The sequence below is a fragment of the Sarcophilus harrisii genome, chromosome 4 (assembly GCF_902635505.1).
Source record: "Sarcophilus harrisii chromosome 4, mSarHar1.11, whole genome shotgun sequence".
NCBI lineage: Eukaryota > Metazoa > Chordata > Mammalia > Dasyuromorphia > Dasyuridae > Sarcophilus > Sarcophilus harrisii.
The window spans coordinates 339683609-339703217 of NC_045429.1; the positions used below are offsets into that span (position 1 = coordinate 339683609).

General features: G+C 46.4%; 1 protein-coding gene across 16 annotated transcripts in view; it reads left to right on the top strand.

Annotated features, from left to right (window-relative positions):
- The window catches only part of CACNA1G (calcium voltage-gated channel subunit alpha1 G), an 85900-nt gene that overhangs the window by 45265 nt on the left and 21026 nt on the right, over window positions 1-19609 (top strand). For 6 of the 16 annotated variants that reach the window (XM_031966379.1, XM_031966380.1, XM_031966386.1 and 3 more), the window contains exons 14-25: window positions 2946-3014; window positions 4617-4701; window positions 4814-5001; window positions 6124-6552; window positions 7734-7834; window positions 8363-8486; window positions 12102-12170; window positions 12878-13062; window positions 13678-13804; window positions 15460-15585; window positions 16369-16458; window positions 17025-17238. In XM_031966379.1, coding sequence (XP_031822239.1) covers window positions 2946-3014; window positions 4617-4701; window positions 4814-5001; window positions 6124-6552; window positions 7734-7834; window positions 8363-8486; window positions 12102-12170; window positions 12878-13062; window positions 13678-13804; window positions 15460-15585; window positions 16369-16458; window positions 17025-17238 — 1807 coding nt within the window. The remainder of the gene's footprint in view (window positions 1-2945; window positions 3015-4616; window positions 4702-4813; window positions 5002-6123; window positions 6553-7733; window positions 7835-8362; window positions 8487-12101; window positions 12171-12877; window positions 13063-13677; window positions 13805-15459; window positions 15586-16368; window positions 16459-17024; window positions 17239-19609) is intronic. The other 10 variants (XM_031966383.1, XM_031966394.1, XM_031966385.1 and 7 more) reach the window with 3 other exon arrangements.

The window sequence follows — 19609 nt, forward strand, 5'->3', positions numbered from 1 at the left end:
GGGGGGAGGAAGAAGGGCGTCCAGAAGGGGAGACTGGCTGGGAGCCAAAGCTTCTTTAAGTAGTTAGCAGTCTTGTACTGGCGCTTCCCCTCCTCCCCCCTCCGCCCAGTGGGCAATTACTCCTTCGGGGAGGGGAGATTGAGGGGAATTTATTGTTTTGGCTCTTCCGGGCAGGAAAGGGTTAAAGCCCTTGCGCCGGTGCGCGAACTTTGCATTTGGTAGGCGCTATACACTTTAAAATTTGATTTGGACTGCATTCGTGCGGTCCTTCCTCCTCTCTCTTTATAGGCACAGAGTGCCTGGAGTTTTTCCTTCTCCAACCGTGGGGGGGTGGCTAGAAAGAGGAGGGGCCATTTCCATCTTCGCAGTCTGGGACCCGCTTCTTCCCGGCTTTTGAACCGGAGTTCCAGACAAGCACCGGGGTCTAGGGTTCCCCATTTAATGAGGAGAAAATAGGGAACTGGCCTGTACTCTCTTCTGTCTCCCGCCTTCTCTCAAGTGCTATCTTCTGGATACCCTAAGTTTAGGAGCCAGCTGTAGCCCCTCTCCTATCTGCCCGGTCACTGACTCCTCGGTCTGCCACCCCCGCAGAAGAGCCTCTCCGCTCCCCGCCCCCACTGCCCCTTTCAGCAAACACCTTGTTAATTTGAGTGCAGCTGTGCTGGGCTCCTGGTTGCTAAGCAGCAGCAGAGTCTGTGAGAGGATAGAGAGCCGGCTGGGGCTCCTCATGCCTCGGGGTGGGGTGACCCTGGTCCTGTCGGGTGGATGGAGGGCCATGCTAGATGTTCAGTTTGGCGATGGTGGGGTAGGGTGGGGTTTACTGTATGTGTCCTACTCCTATAGGGGGAAGATGGAGTAGATATCTAAAAGGCCACAGTTAGCCAAGCCAGCCCAGGAGGCTGCCTTGGTATAGGGGATGGGGAAACATTTACTGTAATCCCCCTTAGGAGAGTTCTGTCAGGAGGAGAAAAAAGGAGAGGGCATCCTACTACCGGGATCTTCTGGATTCTACAATCTAGAATTTGAGAAGTCTTGTTAACCCCCCCCCCCAAGTCATCTTGAAAAGTTCCTAATGTCCAGATTGTCCCCCTGGGAGAGAGACTTTTACTTTTTTTTTTTTTTTTTTACTTTTTACTATTTACTTTTCCTATGAATTAAGTAAACTCACAGGTTGCAGATTCAGATGATGGGAAGAATTCCTGAGCAAATCTCCCTCTCCCATTACGGTGTTTGGGGCCTGCCTCATGCTTGGATAAGGCAATATCCATTCCCCAAAGTTGGAGTTAGGTTTAGGACCTGTTAGTATAGTGGAAAGAGTTCTGAATGAGTAGGAAAAACCCAGATTCACCTCCTACTTCTGGGTCTTTGTAAAATGAAGGATTCTTAACTTTTTTTTCCCCACTGGCCTCTTTGGCAGTTTGGGGAAGTCTATGGAGACCCTTCTCACAATTAGTTTTTTATGTATAAAATAAATGACAATGGAAACCACTTATTTTGAAACAATGACCTAAGGTTAAGAACTCCTGAATTAGATGGCCTCTGAGATCCCAGTCCAGTCCGTATACTTTTCACAACTCTGAGATTTGGGGTTAGGAACAGAACATCTACACACCTTCAAACCTCTTCCTCCTTACTCTGGCATTTTTTTTATACAAACTGTAAAGGTTAGGCAACATCATTGAGACTGGGATGTCATTCATCTCAGTTCTGTTTCTCCTTCAGAAGAAAATGGTGGGACAGCTATATGGTGGAATGGATAGTATATGACCCTGGAGTTAGGAGGACTGGAGTTCAAAACTGGCCTCAGATACTTACAAGCAGTATGACCCCCGGCAAGTCACTTAACCCCAATTGCTTCCAAAAAAAAGAAAGAAAATAGTTTTTAGATTCCAAGTTTCCATTAAAAAAAAAATCCAAACATTAGCAGCAGAGATCTGAGAACCTGCTTCCCAATCACCATTTTTGTGGGTTAAGTTAGAAACAGCCTCCCTGAAGGGAGGGAAGTATTCAAGTTGTGTCCTACCTTCAGTGTTTGGAAGAGTTTTGGCTGAACAAGTTTGGTCAGTCAGAGGCACCCACATTCCAATGCTATGTATTACTCCTGTACATAGGTTCATTAAATGCTCAAGTTGAAGGCCTGTTATGAAACCATTATTTGCTATGAAGGGATGTTATTACCATGTCATTTTATCACATTTCCTCTCAACGGGGTCACTTTGAGAGACCCTTCGCTTTGAAGCAACTTAGTTCAAGGGTATGAGACAAGAGGCTCCTTTTTAGCCTGATTTTTGCTGAGTCTGTCACTACACACACACACACACACACACACACACACACACACACACACACACACCTCTTTCCCAATTCCTTGCCTCTGAGGGGAGTTAGGAACCCTGGGTCCTAGTTCTGGCTTTGTCACTGTAGGGATGACATTGGATAAATCATTTTATTTCTTCATATTTCTTGTCGGCAAAATGAAGAGATGGAACTAAATCATAGATTTGAAGCTAAATGTAACCTTGGAAGCCATTTTATACATGGGGCATGGAGACCCAAAGGAGAAGCAGTAGAAATGGGATTTTAACCAGTAAGAGGATTTTTTAAAGTCCCTTCTCCGGTTAACATCCTGTAATTCTACTTTGACTGCTATCTTCCTATCTTTTGTCCTTGCCTCATTGGTCTCTGCTTCTGTCCTTGCCCTCACCTTCATGGCTCTGACTCCTTCACCTTCCTTTTAACCCAGAAACCTGAGGGGGCTTTCGTCCTGAACCCTGGTATGATCTGCCCTACCACACACTCCCTCTAAAGCAGGCCCCTGAATGTCTCTCGTCTCTCCCTTTGCTGGAGGTGATTTCTCTTCCTTACTATCCATTCTCAATTTGGCTATTTGAAGTCCTGTGCAACTGTGACCAGTGCCCACCCTGCCTCCCCCCCTTTCCCTGTAGGAAATCAGCAAACGGGAGGATGCAGGTGGACAGTTAAGCTGTATTCAGCTGCCTGTCGACTCCTTAGGGGTAGGTACCCGTTCAGCATGACTTCTCCCCTCTGTCTGACCCGTACCAGCCTTGTCCTTCCCTCCCACCGCTGTCCCTCCCGTTTTGGTGTTCCTCCGGTCCTTCACTCTTGCCTGCATTGGTGGTTGTGATTACTTTGGTGGTTTCTGTGGATGTTGTGAAGTTGACTTTGATTTTAAGTCCCTTCCCTCTTAACAAGCTCAAAGAGGCTCTCTGTGCTAGGACTCTTCTTGGCTCTGGCTCCTTGTAGGAGTAAAAAGCCTCTCACCCATCCTCATCAGATTGTGAAGGAAGTGACTTAGAATCAAGTATCTATATTTATATGTGCGTGTGTGAGAAAATAGCGAGCCATTCAGGTTTTAGATGATAAAAGACTCCCAGTCCCGGGTCCCTCACATATTTCTCCTTCTTCTTTTATTCTTTTCCCAGGCTTTTGGCTTTATGGGGTCCCTCTTTAAGCTGCTTAAGGGCCACTGGGGGAAGCTTCTATCAGAATCATACCCATATTTTAATACTACTTCAGCAAGAGTATTAAGTGTTTGATTTCAGTTTTAATTCAACCTCTTTTTGCATCCAGAAAAGCAAATAGGGAACATAAAGTTTCTGTTCCATGGTCTCCCCTTGGACTTATCCCCTCTCCGACTGCAGCCATTGTGGTCCTTAGGGGTTTCAGGTGCAGAGAATGAAATTAGGGACTTAAGGAGAGAGAGAAAGAGGCAGAACATTAAATCAGCATCCCCAGGAGGCTCTGCCTCCTGGAGCAGCACCCCAGAGCTCCCACTTGATAATTAAAGGCCTTGTTAGGGATGTAAACTGAGTTAATGAAAATGTTCCCCTGAGATGCCAATTAAGCAATATTTATATCCTTATCAAAAGTAGCAATCAAGAATTTTTTTAATAACTTAAGGACGAGTGTGCAATTACTAGGAAACCTACTGACCTGTTAAGAATGGAAAAAAAGGCCATCCCAGAGATGAGAAGAGGGATTGAGAAAGGTGGCAAAGAAGGCAAAGAAAAAGCCAGGGGCAGGCCAAATCTCAGAGATGTTGGGGCCTGGAGTGAAACAGGATAAAAGAAGTTTAACTACTGGGGCAAGGACTACCTGCTGTGTAGGGGCCGAGTCTCCCCCAAGGAGCTCACTCAGGTTTTGTTTGGGCAGAGGGGATGGGGAGCCCTGGAGGGAAGGGCTGCAGAAGCCCAGGTGGTCATTTAATAATGAGGCTCCATCTGCCACTTCAGAGTTCCAGCTTGTGCACCACCAAATCCCGCTCCCATTCAAGCACAATCCAGTTCATCCACCTGGGATCACTGGGAGCTGTGTTCCCAATTGATCTAGTTCTGTTTGTGTCCATTGGAGCTAGAAATGTTTTTCCTCTGACTAGTGGCTGTTGGGGTCAGAGGAGTCTGTGCAATCTAGCTCGGGCTGGCCCCAGGGGAGCCCTACTTTGTGAGGACAGGGCTTCCTGGTGTGAACAGATGCAGGTGCATGGCTCATGTTGTGATCAATAGTTCCTGTGGTGTGTATGTGTGTAATCCCGGGTACGCCCAGTGATGGTGAGAAGCCCCAGAGCCCTGATTCTCCCCTCCTCTCCCTCTCCCTAGGGAGATGCTACCAAGTCGGAGTCGGAGACAGATTTCTTCTCACCGAGCCTGGATGGGAAAGGGGACAGGAAGAAGCACTTAGCCTGTGAGTAACCCCACCACTCCCGGGCTGGGGAACAAGAGGGAAAGGGCTGGACTCTCGGGTGCGCTCAAGAGATAACCAGGAGCTTTGTTCTCCTTTCCCACTCCCACCCCAGTGATGTCCCTGGGAGAGCATCCAGAGCTGAGGAAGAGTCTCCTGCCGCCACTCATTATCCATACCGCCGCCACGCCCATGCCTTTGCCCAAGAGTGTTGGCTTAGGGGAAGCTTCGGGCCCTGCTTCTCGAAGACCCAGTGGTAGTGGATCCAATGACCCCAATGTGGCCCATGAGATAAAGTCACCGGTAGGGCCATGTACATTTTGGGTGGGCAGGGGGGTTGGAGGGGTGAAGGCGACAGAAGGGGGAGGGTCGTGGGAATCCAGTGCCCATCATGGATGGCCAAAGGTTTGAGGGGAGACTGGAGCCCTGGTAGAGAAAATGGAGAGATAGAAATTGAAGGGGCAGCAGGAGAGATAGATGAGCAAATGAATGAAAAGTTATTGAGCAAATGAATGAAAAGTTATTGGGGGCTTTCTATGTGTCAAGCATTATGCTAGATATATAAAAGCATGGTGGGCTCTGTCCTCTTCCAAAAAATTACAATCTAATGGGATAAACAACATATATAGGGGAAGAGCAAATAAGAGGAGAGAGAAGAGTGGGAATGAAGAAAAGGGGGGCTTCTTTTGAGTCAACTCTAAGATGAAATGATGTTCCTTAGACAATACCCAAAGCACTTCACACAGTGAAGACAATAGCCAGAATTAATCCTCTTAATTTTGGCAACAGTGTGAATTATCTTCCTTCTCAATTCATCTGTTAAGCTTTTCCAGTGTGCAAAGCCCTAGACATTGAAGGAGAATAGAAAATTTGGGTTAGTCATGGTCCCTGCCCTTGTGTACAGTCTAGTTATAAGATTCAGATTGAGTGGACTGGGCAGTGGGCTTGGTAACAGCAAGACCCAGGCTAAAACCTGCTTCAAATACTTATTAGCTATGTGACCCTTGGTATCACTTAAACTATCTGGGTCACTGCTTGTTCATCTGTCAAACGAGGAAGCTGGACTAACTAAACTCTTAAGTTTTCCTTGTGGTTCTAAATCTGACCCCACGGTTTATAATACACACAAATTACACGGTAAATGCATTTGAGAGGTCCAGAATAAATGTTCTGTGAGACCTGGAAGGAAGGTCATTCCTGACTGGGGAATGATCAGAGAAGACTTCATGACATTTGAATTGGACTTTATAGGATGGATAGGAGTACGACAGATGATGGGAAATCTTTTGCTTCCTGCCACCCATCTGTCCCTATACCTTTCTGTAGAAAATGATGGTTCAATGGCGGGAGGCTGGGGATGTGATAGAAAGGTCAGGGGGCAGAGCAGCCTGGCTGACATCTCATCCCACTTGGCCCCCTCCCTAGCCCAGTGTCCGAAGCTCCCCCCACAGCCCCTGGAGCGCAGCGAGCAGCTGGAACAGCCGACGGTCCAGCTGGAACAGTCTTGGCCGGGCTCCCAGCCTGAAGCGACGGAGTCCAAGTGGGGAGCGTCGGTCCCTGCTGTCCGGGGATGGGCGGGAGAGCATGGAGGAGGACGAGACCTCGGATGAGGATCAGGCCAGTCGGGTGGGGAGTGACCCCCGGGCAGGTTCTGTGGACAGAGAGACCAAGGGCTCATTCGACCTCCAGGACACGCTCCAAGTACCAGGAGTGTATCGCACAGCCAGTGGCCAGAGCTCAGCCTCAGAGCACCAGGACTGCAATGGCAAGACAGCATCGGGGCATCCTGACCGAAACCTGCAGCTGGACGAGCCCCAATTAGAAGGGGATGATGCTGATGATGAGGGCAATATGGTGAGGGTCATTGTCAGGTGTGGAAGAGGAAATTCTCTTCTTGGAGATCAGCCCTCTGCCTACTTCCCTCCCTTCTTTCCCTTCCCCCCCCCCCCCACTGTTTGATCCAAAGAAAACATGATACTTAGTCATTACTCAATGGAGTTCAGCTCCCCTAGGATCCCAGATGGTAGTAATCTTTTGGGTAGAATCTGAGCATCTTTTGGTTCCTTTGACATGGCAGTTTCTCCAATGGTTGTGCTTTTTATCTCCCTTTCCCTTGCTCTGGCCCAGAAAATAATGGAGCAGACTTCATCTTGTGCCTGGACCTGTTAGCTCAGAGGTAGTTGGTGGATATGGATGGTTTTGGGGGCATATGTGTATGAATCTTTCATAGCCCTCCCTCTGTGCTGGGGAGAAACCAATCATTCATCTTTCAGTGCTGATTCCTTCCCTTCCCCTAACCCATATTAAGTTCCCTAATTCCAGGGTAAAGTCTTATTCATCACCCTGCCTGAGCAATCTTCCTTTCAACTCTTGCAGTTCAATTAAAATGTGGGTATGGTGGGTAAGAATAAAAGGGAGTGATGGAGACAGGAGCCAAATCTTAGGGATGCTTGGATGTCAGGATAAGTAGATTTGGAGGGAATAGGATATGTTCCTTCTACCCAGGTGTATCTGAGAACAGACAGATGTTACCGGGAATGAAGTTAGATAATTCACATATCTCTAAAAATTGCGAGAATGGAGCCCATAGTTGAGACAGATTGGAGGAGGGCAGAAGAAGTGAGAGAAGAGGTAATGGGGAGAAAAAAGGATAGGCAAGGGGTTGAAATGGTGGTGAAGACAATGAAGAAATGTAAGGGAGATTGAATAAAGAAGGGCAGAAAGGGGCTGAAGAGATGGGGAGAGAGGGACTAAAGAAAGGAGGTGAAAATATGGGGAAAGAGGGGTCGAGGGGAAAGGGGTTCTGAGAAGAAGGGATAGGGTCTGAAAAGATGACAACATCCTTAATTAATTACGTAACTTTGATTCTCATTTTCCTCACCTATGAAACTGGGTGACCTACTAGGTCTTAATCTATGATCCTAAAAATCAGAAAAGGGAAGACCTGCAATGATCAGGGAATAGAACCTGGGAGAAGAAGGAGCAAAGTCTGGATCTTGGTCCCTTCTTACTTTCACTGACTGTTCTTTCTGCAGAGCAAAGGGGAGCGATTCAGAGCATGGATCCGATCTTGGCTCCCCACCTGCTGCAGGGAGAGAGATACTTGGTCTGCCTACATCTTCCCTCCTCAGTCTAAGTAAGAGGGACCCCTGATCTTCTGGGAAGGCATCATGGTACAGTGGGAATAAAACTTGCTCTGAAGTCAAAGGATGTGGCTTCAAATCCCACTTCTGATATTTCAGTTGCATAAATGACTTCACCTATATGAACCTCTGTTTCCTCATTTATAAAATGAAAGAATTGAACTAAATTGCTTCCAAGGTCCTTATCAACTCTAAATTCCATGAACCCCTACTCTCATTTACTTATCTTGATAGAACCCAGAATGAGTGGGCCAGTCTGCCTCTGCCCAGCTCAATGTACCCTTAGTCCCAGGCAGATGAGCTCCTAGAGAGATGAGGTCACCAAAGGGGCTGGTCACCCCAGGAGTAGGAGGTCCTTGGATGGGGAAAGGAAGTTTGAATGTGATCCCTGTGTCTCTCTTTGTCTCTTTCTGTCCTGTGATCATTCTATGTTCTTGTCTCTCTCACTTTCCCATGACATCCCCTCTTCCCTATCTCTGTCTCTGTCTGTTTCTCCTCTGTATGTCTCTATCCTGGGCCAGGTTTCGACTGATGTGCCATAAAATCATCACCCACAAGATGTTTGACCATGTTGTCCTGGTCATAATCTTTCTCAACTGCATCACCATTGCCATGGAGCGCCCCAAAATTGACCCCCACAGTGCCGTGAGTACCCCATCCCCACCCTTTCACCTGGCCCCCATTCCACATGCCTGAAGCAATCCTATGTCCTGGATTTCCCAGGATTGTCCCCATTTCAAGTAGTCTGTCCCATTGCCCTCATAAACCATCTGAAATGTCCTGGAAATCCTAATATTTTGGCAAATAGTAACTGAATTAATGAAGTCAGCAAATGTTACAACAAAAATACACATAAGTCACAAGAGACTGGGAGTTATAGAAAATGGAGAAGTGCAGGTTAAAAGAATATTTGAGGGCACTTGAAAAAATGGGAGCCTTCTAGCTCAGGTAACTATTGCTATTTACATAGGAGACAGGCTTCTTGAGCACATGTCATAATGGTGATAACTGACCTTGACCTTTCTTGTCCCAAGGCCCCTAAGGTCCCCAGGTATTGAGTTTTGCAAACGAACTTAAAATCCTGCACTCTTGTGGCAGCAGAGAAAAGATCCTGAGCCATTCATACTCAGTTTGGGATTTGGAAAATCTGGTCATTGTACTCACAGCAAATGATTTTTGCATTAAAGAAGGCCTCTACCTCAGCCTTTTCCACTTGATTCCCTCAGTAGCATGGAGATAAATAATCATCATCATCACAATAGCCAGCATTTATGTAGTGCTTTGAGATTTGAAAGGCACTTAAGTATATTAACTCATTTCATCCTCACAGCAACCTTAGTGTTGAAAAGGGAGAATACTTGTCTCCCTATATTGGCAAAAAAGGTAGGGTTTGTGTAAATAGGGAGGACGTAGAAGTGAGCATTAAAGGAAAAAAAATATTCTTCGTGTATAGGTGAGTATGTCTTTGCCAAAGGGTGGATTTGTGAGAGTGTGTGTGTATGAGACAGACAGACAGAGACACAAAAAACACAGACAAAAGCACAAAGGGAAAGGAGGAAAGAGACAGACAAACAGAGAGGGAGAGAGAAGAGAGAGAAGGGAAAAGAGGAGGAGCTACTATCCAGTTTCTAAGTCCTCTCATTTTATTTTGGTTTTTCTTAACCCTGCCCTCAGGCTTAAAATGTCTCTGATTTGAGGTCAGTCTAGAGGGATGCCCAGGAGCTTCAGACCTGGTGGTAGCAGTGTTGAGGAATCTGTCCTGCTTGCACTTTCTTGGCAGGATAGAGGAGCAGTGGTCTGGGCTCCAAAGATATTCCCTCTGCCCAATGGTCTGGCGTCCTGGAGAGGAGTTCCTTGGGTAGCTTGGAGAAGGCACTCCTCCTTCCTGCTCTGCATCCAGGGCCCGGTGCCTATGTCCACAGGTTTTCAGAGAACAGTTTTCTTCAGCTTCCTTCCAGAGATTTGAAAGTGCTATATTCACTAGCCCTGAGCCCCAAATTTGGAGATGGTTCCTCCTTTCTGGTAACTTCAGCTTTTGTCTGTGCTGGAGGGATGGGAGATAGTTGGCTGGTTTCTGTTTTTAGTATTTTGTATGTTTGTTTGGATGTTGCCAGAATGGCCACCACCACCACATCCCTCCTCCCACCATTGTTTAGATTTTGGATACTACTCCAGCTTCTATTTCTCATTAGGATGGAAGCTGCCAAGCAGAGGGGTAAGAATGAACCTTGGGAATGGGGATTTTAGTGACAGGGACGTTTTCCAGGACCCTGGGATTGGGGAGGAAGGGGGTTGACTCAGGAGAGTGTCCCAATCCCAGCCTCTTCCTTCTGCAGCTATGGAATTTTTTTTTCACTGGGGGGGGGGAGGGGAGGAGAAGGGAAGATGGGGTTAAGTGATGGTACAAAGGAGATAAGTCAAGTTTGTTCAAAGTGGAGCCAGGAACTGAGTGAAACATGCTGTGGGGAGAACAGAAAGACTCTCAAGTTCCCTTTTCCACTCTCTTGGGCTGAGGCACAGGCCATTCTGTACCCATTGTTCATCATGGGGCAGTATCCCAAAGGACAGAACTCTGGAAACACTGCTCTCCTTTCCAATGTATTGCCAATATGTATTTCTCTATTCCACACCCGAGCTCTCCTTCTCCCTTTCCTCTTCTCCCTCCCTCTTCTGTCCCCTCCCTTCCTTTCAGCCCTTCTCTGCCATCTGTACCTTCCTCCTATTCCATCCTTTCCCCTTTTCTCTTTCCCTTCTCCCTTTTCCTTTCTCTCTTCCCTCCAACACCTATCCTTAAGTATCGGTCTTTCTCTGTCCTTTTCTAAAGAAAATAGAGTCAATCCATGCTTTACAAACATCAAACTGAAAGTGCACATTTCTTTCCTATATACTTTCTACCTTCCCTCCTCCCCCCAAATTATATAGTGGAGATGTCTGTGAATAGGATACCAGTTGGGATTTTGTAGTTCTTTACTTTTGATGGGCTTGGGTCAGGATCAAGGAAGTAAAATGTCAGTCAATCAAGCAATAAGCATTTATTAGGCACCTACTGTATCCTAAGTACTACGCTAAGTGCTGGAGATAGAAAGAAAGGCAAAAGACAGAACCTGCCTTAAGAAGCACACAATCTTATAGAAGAGACAACAACCAAAGAAGTTTTATACATGATAAATGGAAAATAATTGGGAAGACACTGAAGTTAAGATGGATTGGGAAAAGCTGTGATGATGATGATGATGATGATGATGATGATGATGTGTGTATGTGTGTGTGTGTGTGTGTTTGTGTGTGTGTGTGTGTGTGATGGGAAATAAGGACCACAAGTGATGTAGCTATGTGAGTGATCTTGAGCAAGTCACTTCCTTTCTCTGAAATGAATAGATTAGATTAGAATTGTTCCAAGGATTGCAACAACACTGTCATTCTACATCCCTGTCATTTAAGATCTTGAAATCGAGCCTCAAGATTCCTTCATTCATAAGCCCTAACACTTATTTATTTTCTCACTGGGTCATCAGGAATGTGCTGGTAAAGTTTAGCAACCAGCTCTCCAAAAACCAAATTTAGATGATCGATAAAACAACGGATCAAGTCCTGATTTGTTACAACAAAGTTGTGGTGAATTTTGAGGTGTAAATACTTATATGGAAAGTCCACTTGGTCATTTGAGTTGGTTCCAGCATACCACAATTGAGAACCAGGGAAGCTGTGTCCATGAAGCAAACAGTCTCATGTTGACCAACCTGTCTGGAAAGTGGGGCCCAAGTGAAGAAGTTTGGGAGAAAGAATGGTGACCTTTGTGGATGTGGAGGTTATACCAATAGTGGGATTATTCTTCTGAAATTTCGTTTTTAGGGAGAAAAAAAGAACAAGTTTATTTTTTACTCCAAGTCTGTATTAGATGTGGGGTAGTCTGTATGTCAGTGTAAGGTGGGTTTTTCTTGGGGGGGGGGGCAGAAACAAAGATACAATTCTCATTGAGCAAGGGCTCCATGAGGTAGGTAGGTAGTACAGTGGATGAAATATTGGTTCTGAAGTCAGAAAGACCTCAAGTTCAAATCCAACCTAATTCATTTCATAACAAGTCACTCTGCCATTATTTTTTCAACTGTAAAATGGCACTCTCTAGGATTGTTGTGAGGATCAAATGAGGTAATATTTGTAAAGTGCTTAACATGGTGTTTGGAACATATTAGGTGCTTTGTAAATACTTATTTCCTTTCCCCTCCATCAAAAAATTCTCTCTCAACTTTTCTTTCTCAGGAGCGAATCTTCCTGACGCTTTCCAACTACATTTTCACTGCAATCTTTCTGGCTGAGATGACAGTGAAGGTGATGGGCAGATAGCATTGATTTGGGACCCAGTGGATTATTGGGGTGGAGCTTGGGGAAAGAGGGTATACAGTAGGATTGGAGAAGAGTGGTGAGAAAGACAGTAGCTCTGGGCCTGTGTGAATCTGCAGTTGTAGATCAAAAAGAAGAAGAAGTGAGCAGGCTGAGTTGGATGGGGGAGAAACTTGGGATAGATAATAGGCTGCTTGCATTGGGAGAGTTGAAGAAAGATGGGCTGGGTTGAAAGGGGAAAGTTAAGGGTTGGGAGATTGGTGGGGGCAAATTTAAGGGAGAGGGCAGCCTGAGTTGAAATACTTGAGGAGATGAGAGAATGAATTGGGGGGAGGTTATGGAAAAAATTGTTTGGATAGAGTTTGGGGAGAAACAAATTAGAGAAAGAGAAAGGACTGAGAGGAACAAACTGAGGTGAGTAGAATAAATTTGAGGCAGAGCTAGATTGGGTTGAGGATAAGAGATTTTGAGGGAGAAAATCAAGGGGCCAATGGAGGAAAAGGGCAGATTGAATTGAGTAAGAAAACTGGGAGAGGGAAAAGCTAAAGTTGAATAGAAGAGAGTTGTGGAGAATGGGGTAGATTATGTTGAGTTGGGGGAAAATAGGAGGGTTCAGTGGAAGAGATCCGGGAGAGGGGTAGACTAGGACATGAAAAGACTGAGAGGTGACCATGGTTGGGTAACTGGGTTCACAGGTAGTAGCCCTAGGCTGGTGCTTTGGGGAGAAGGCTTATCTTCGGAGCAGCTGGAATATACTGGACGGGCTGCTTGTGCTCATCTCTGTCATTGACATCCTGGTTTCCATGGTCTCAGACAGTGGTACCAAGATTCTGGGCATGCTTAGGGTACTTCGGCTCCTCCGAACACTCCGACCACTCAGGTAACACCCTCTCCCAAGGAAATGTGACTAACCAACCCCCCCAAGGAAGTGTAACTAATCTGCCCCCCAGGAAGTACGACCACCCTCTCCCCCCCCAAGTATGAGTACCTTACTCCTAACATTTTTCTAAGAGAATTGATCCTTCCCTCAAAGAATGAAATAACCTGCCCACAAAGTAACACCCTTTTCTTAAGACTTTTGAATCTTTCTCCTCCAAATCTCACCTTAGGTATGACTTCTCTCCTTTCCCCAACTTCCCTCAGGGACTATGACTACCCCCCAAAAGTAACTTCCCCACCCCAGTTACTTTTTGCTCCTAGGAGAACAAGATTCTACCTTACACACTTCAGGTAATACATTTGGATGCTAGAAGGAGAAATGGAACCATCCAAAGCTGGGTAGGTGGGCTGTGGCTTGGAGTTGGCTGCTCTGTGCTGAAGAATAACTTGCACCAGGGATTGGGGACAACTGAGCTTCCAGGGAATGTCAAAAGAGAGGAGGAGGGCAGGGTTCCTGACCCTGGAGTCAGGCCTTCTCTTCTAAGTCAGGATCCTCTTTGTTGCCTCAGAAATTTTCCCCCCATTGTAATTGCCATTATCCCTTCATTCCTCTCAGGGTCATCAGCAGGGCCCAGGGGCTAAAACTGGTGGTGGAGACCCTGATGTCATCCCTGAAGCCCATTGGAAACATTGTGGTCATTTGCTGTGCCTTCTTTATCATCTTCGGCATCTTGGGGGTGCAGGTTAGGAGGGCTGGGAAAATTTGTGGAGTACCAAACTGGAAACGTGTGGGATTGGGGGGAATCTCATTATAAGGGACAGAAGTGACTCTATCAAAGGGAGTCTGAAAAACCTTCAATAATCAGTAATTGGGGTATCCTGGGGCTCCCACCACTGCTATTTTCCTTTATTCTCTCCCCCTTAAGCAACAACAAGCAGAACAGAGAGGGCATCCTCTTGTCTCTTTTCTTTCTTCCTCCATCATTCCCTTTGGTTATCCCCTGGTGAGGTAGGGTAGGAGAGAGGAATAACTGGAGTTTGGACATTCTGTGGATCTAAAGGGACTCAAGATTTCAGAGATGCCCCTTTGCAAAATTATTCCCCAGGCTCAGGCAATGAATCCACTTAGATCCAGGAGCAGCATCCCTTCCCTTCCATTATACTCCTACCTAGAAGGGTGGGAGGCCTGCCTGGGGATCAGGAGCCGAGACAGCTGGGCCCAGTTAGCAGCAGGCGCAGGCCTCAGACGGGACAGGAAGTGAAGGATGGGGCTGGGTTGGGGGGAGTATTGGGGAAACTTGGCCCCCAGCCCAGAAAGGGAACTTTGCTTTGCTTTGGCCCCAGGATTGGGAGATCCCGACAGGGAATAGCAAGACCAGATGTGGGTGGGAGCCATGGATGGAGGATCTGGGGAGGGGCTGTGGAGGAAAATAATAGAAGCTACTCATTGCAATGAAGCAAATTAACCTCAATAAATGCCTAAGCTTCATTTCCTGATCCTACCCTCTTATTTCCCCAGCCCCCCACATGCCTTCAGAGCCCCTAACTCTGGTTGTCCTAGCTATGACTATTTGGGGGGCACCAGGCCTGGGGATGTTCCTATAGGAGTCTTTCTCATCATGGAAACCACATGAACACTAGTTCAGCTATCTCCTGTTCTTCACCCTCCCCACTCTTGGTATTTAGCAAAGAACTGAGCACATTTGCACCCTTACTCTCTTTCCAGGGATGGGATCCATCACAGAGGGTCTGAAGATCCCTATTCACCCCTTTCATTTCTCTCTCACAATTCCCTTTTTACCCATGATACCTATCAGTTACTGCCTTCTTCCTCCTCCTCTCACCCCTCCTCTAAAACAACCCATTCTTTAATTATCCCTTTGCTTTCATTAAGTTGCTTCCTCCCCAAATCACGCTTTTCTCAAACTTGTGCCTTGATCAGCTATTTCACCATCTTTGCACTCCCAGTGACTCTGAATCATATCAGGGAGGCTATGTACCAAGTGGGAGGTCAGGATTAGGATGGGAGGTGGGGGTGGGGGTGTTCATTCAGAGCAGGATTCGAGGGAAGATTAGTGCCATCTCTGTGTTTTTTGGGATTTGGGCTCCAGCCCTCCCACAGACGTTGCACCAGCTTTCGCAAGAAAGGGGGGGAGGAATTCTCCTGCTTCCCTAAATGGGTCCCTCCCTTTCACCACTAGTCCCCTCTGTGGAGCTAAATTGACTGGGGATATGGTCGGGGAAATCTTGTACCATCTTTGGTGCTCACAGTATATCTCTCTCTCTCTCTCTCTCTCTCTCTCTCTCTGTGTGTGTGTGTGTCTCTGTCTCTCTCTCTCCCTCTCTCTCTCTGTCTCTCTCTCCAAATATATGTATACTTTTCATTCTTTGGGGACAGCTCTTCAAAGGGAAGTTTTTCATATGCCAGGGTGAGGACACAAGAAATATCACCAATAAGTCAGACTGCACTGAGGCCAGTTATCGGTGGGTCAGACACAAATACAACTTTGACAACCTGGGTCAGGTGAGCACCGTGGGAGAGATGAACCATGAAGGGGGGAGCTCAGGGAGGCTGTTCAGTTATTTCTGTCACATCTGGCTCCTGACCCCATTTGGGATTTTCTTGGTAAAGATACTAGAGTCATTTACCATTTCCTTCTCCAGCTCATTTTATAGATAGAGAAACTGTGGCAAGCATTTTACATTAAGTTACTTGCTCAGGATCACAAAGCTACTATGTATCCGAGGCTGGATTTTAACTCAGAGCCAGCACTCTATTCACTGTACTGCCTAATGGCAAGCAATGGTGTTGTCAAAGAATTTTGGCTCTTTTCCCCTTTATATCCTGGTTTTGCTTCTTGTTGTTTTCTCCAATAAGATTAAATTCCTTGAGAGCAGAAATATTTTTTTTCTTTTAACCTTTCTGTATAATCAGTCCCATCACTTAGCACTTTACCTGCCACACAGTAAATGCTTAATAAATACTAGTCGAGTTTATTCTTTTCCCCCAGCTGATACTAACATTTTATGGACTCCTAGTGCCCATGACCCTGTCTAGTTGAAGTCAGGATCTATACGGAGATTTTAATGATGGTTCCTTTAGCTTCCAAGTCTTGGTTTACAAAATGGAGAGACCTCCCAGGCTCTGGGATGCTTCTCCAAGCTGACAAGCGATAGAATTTATACAGCCAGGGAGTTGCTGCTAATAGCTGAGGATGTTTTGGTGTGGGATGGGAAAGCCTTTGGCAAAAGGACACTTCTGGGGACATCCTGGGCTGCTGACATCCGTCTCTCTATTCTCGACTAGGCCCTCATGTCCTTGTTTGTGCTGGCCTCCAAGGATGGCTGGGTAGACATCATGTATGATGGGCTGGATGCAGTGGGTGTTGACCAGCAGGTAGGTAGAGCAGGGTCCAGATGGTTACTTGCTTTTCAAGTTTGCCCATGGTGTGGGGTCTGGGTCCCTTTAAATTCCAGGCCTAGTGAAACCAGACAGTAAGATTGGGAGAACTCAAGACACCAGAGCCTAAGGTAATGAAGCTAATAAAAATGAGGCCCTTGTCTTTTTTTTTAATTAAGCAATTAGCTTGCGTTTTGTTTTCGTTCTCATTTTTTGTCCTTTTTTGATCTGATTTTTCTTGTGCAGCATATTTGTGGAAATATGTATTAAGAACTGCACATGTTTAACATATATTGGATTACTTGCTGTCTAGGGGAGAGGGTGGGGAGAAGGGAGGGAAAATTTTGGAACACAAAATAATCCATGCATATGTTAAATAATCCATGCATATGTTTTAAAAATAAAAAGCTTTAATTAAAAAACAAAGCAATTAGTCTTAAGGGATTAGTCATTGGTGCTACAAAGCAGAAGTCTGAGGGTGAGGGTGGAGGGACCCGGTCTCCCTCCAAAGTCTGGGGGCTGCTTCGGCTCAGAGATGGAGGCTGCGTATCTGTGCTCCCTAGCCCATCATGAACCACAATCCCTGGATGCTGCTGTATTTCATCTCCTTCCTGCTCATCGTGGCCTTCTTTGTGCTAAACATGTTCGTGGGGGTGGTGGTGGAGAACTTCCACAAGTGTCGGCAGCACCAGGAAGAAGAGGAGGCCCGTCGCCGGGAAGAAAAGCGGCTGCGGCGGATGGAGAAAAAGAGAAGGAGTAAGGAGAAGCAGATGGCTGGTCGGTAGTCTTTCCACATCTCTCTGAATCCTGCTTGACTCTGGCCGTGGCCTTAGTAACCCCCGGCGGGGCGGGGCGGGGCCGAGGGGCCCTCCCCGCCGCCTCGAGCATGTCCGCCTCCAGAGCCCTGCATGATCGAGACTAGCTCAGCCCGCAGAGGGGACGCTGGCCCTAGGAGCCCCCTGCATGGTTTTTAGCCTACGCCCTGCCCCATCCCCCCCGGACAGCACTTTAAACAAGGCCAGGGGAGACCTTCCCCCTCTCTCCCACCTCGCCCACACTGTGGGCCGGAGCAAGATGCACCTGAGGTTCCCCGAGCCTACCAGTGGATACCCCAGCCTTGGCCCCCGGGTGGGACACTGCGAAATGGGAACAATTTAGGAAATGGGGGAGTTTGCCTCAATCTGTCCAAGAGCTGAGGCTCCAGAGTGAGTCTCCGCACTGATGGGATGAGGCAGAGACCTAGACCCGCCCTCCTCTCCCTCCCCTTCTAAACTATCTGACTTCTTGACCGTTTCTTTTTTTTTATCTTTTCAAGTTTTGGCCCTGGCACAGAGAAGACTTGGGTCAGAGGTCAGAGCGACTTTCCATATAGTCCATGGCCCATCGATCTCGGATTATTATTTCTTATTTCCTCTCCTGCGTCTCAGCCTTCTTTGTCTCGTTCACCTCTCCTTATTTATGACCCTTCCTCAAAATACGCTGCTGTCTCTTATAATACCCCCTCCCCGTCCCATCCTCCTTCCATCCTGGCTGAACATTCATGATCTCTGAGCACTAGCCCCTTTCCCCAACCCCTTTATACTCTGAAATAGCTTTCAGAGTATAGGGATTCATCTTCTAAATGAAGGGATCACACTAAAATGATCTCTGAAGTGCCTTCCATCTCTGAAAAAAAAAAATGACCTGAAGGGAAAAACAGGCCTGTCTCTGTGCTTCTGGGCACCCATATCCTTGCCTTTCCATTTCTGACTGCATGACTTTCTACCCCTGCTTGTATTTTTTTCCCTGTACTGGTCTTTCATCTCAATGAATCTGTCTTTCTAGGTAATGTCTCTCAGAATGTGTAAAAGTAGCCTGCTCATATTTATGTATCGCCCTGATTTCTCCCCCTTTTAATGTGTACATCTTTTGTGTGTCCCAGTATTTCTTTCTTTCTCCATTTATGTCTCTCTGCAATACTTAACCCTGTCCCTGCTTGTGGGTACGTTTTTTTTCTGTTATTCTCTCTCCGAACGTCCCTGCGTCAGTGCATGTCTCTTTGTCACTACTGATATCTCCCTGATTCTTTTTTTTTTTTCCAATCTGTTTTTATCTGTCTCTTGATGTGCTTTTCTCTCTCTGCAGATAGATTTTCTTGACCCTGTTTGACTGTCTACTCTGTATACATTCCATTTTCTGTCCCCCAAATTAATAAGGGAATTGTACTTCTCAGAATTTTCCCTGTCATTTGTTGGAATGTGAATTTTATAAGATGAGTTAGGGGATTCTGTGCCTCTGCTTTTTTAGTCCCATCTCTCCTCATCATGTCAGAGGAGCTAGGAGTAAGGGACCATAATGTTGGAGACCAAAATAAAAGAGTTGGGAAGATGGAGGTGAAGACAGGTGCTATTGATTGGGCGAGTTATAGAAATTCCATGAAAGCCTCCAGCCTCTGACCAGTGCTAGCACTAGGGCAGAGATGGGAAACGAGGCTCCCTAAATAGCATCTCTGTATCACCTCTCCTTTCACCTCCTCACATCCTTATTTAGCTGGACGGGACATGTTCAGTCTGGGTTCTCCATGGAAATGTCTGAGGCCGGCTTGACATGCTGTTCCCCCCAATGGCAATGTTCTCTCCTCCACCTTCCTCCTTGTTTCCCTCTGCCAATGAATTTTAGATTTAAATTTATTTTTCAGGATACATGTGTTGCCCCTATGCCAGCCTGGCAGAGCTGGGGATTGGTGGGCTCTATCTATTCAAAGACATAATAATTAATCTCACATGACTGAGATTTAGGAGCCTTGTTCTGATTCTTCCCCTCCTGAAGGCCTCATAGAGCTGCTCTGGAATGCCTTTGATAGCTAGACAGAGCTGTTGCCCCTGTCACAGTGGTTCTGATAGTCTGCAAGTCATTGCTTCTCCTTAGGTATCTCTGAGGACCCAGAAAATATAGCTGTTGTCACAGCACTGCTTCCTGCTGTTAGGGGAGCTCCTGCCCACTTGTGATTTAATATTGTGGATGAAGGATGGGTTTGTAGAAACTGAGATCAGTTTCTACTGATAATGAGGCTTGAAGTTAGTAGTTGGAGGGAGTCATAGATTAAGAATTAGGGTCAATGTGAAGACCAAATATAGGAATTAGAGTCAGAATTAAGGTTAGGAGTTTG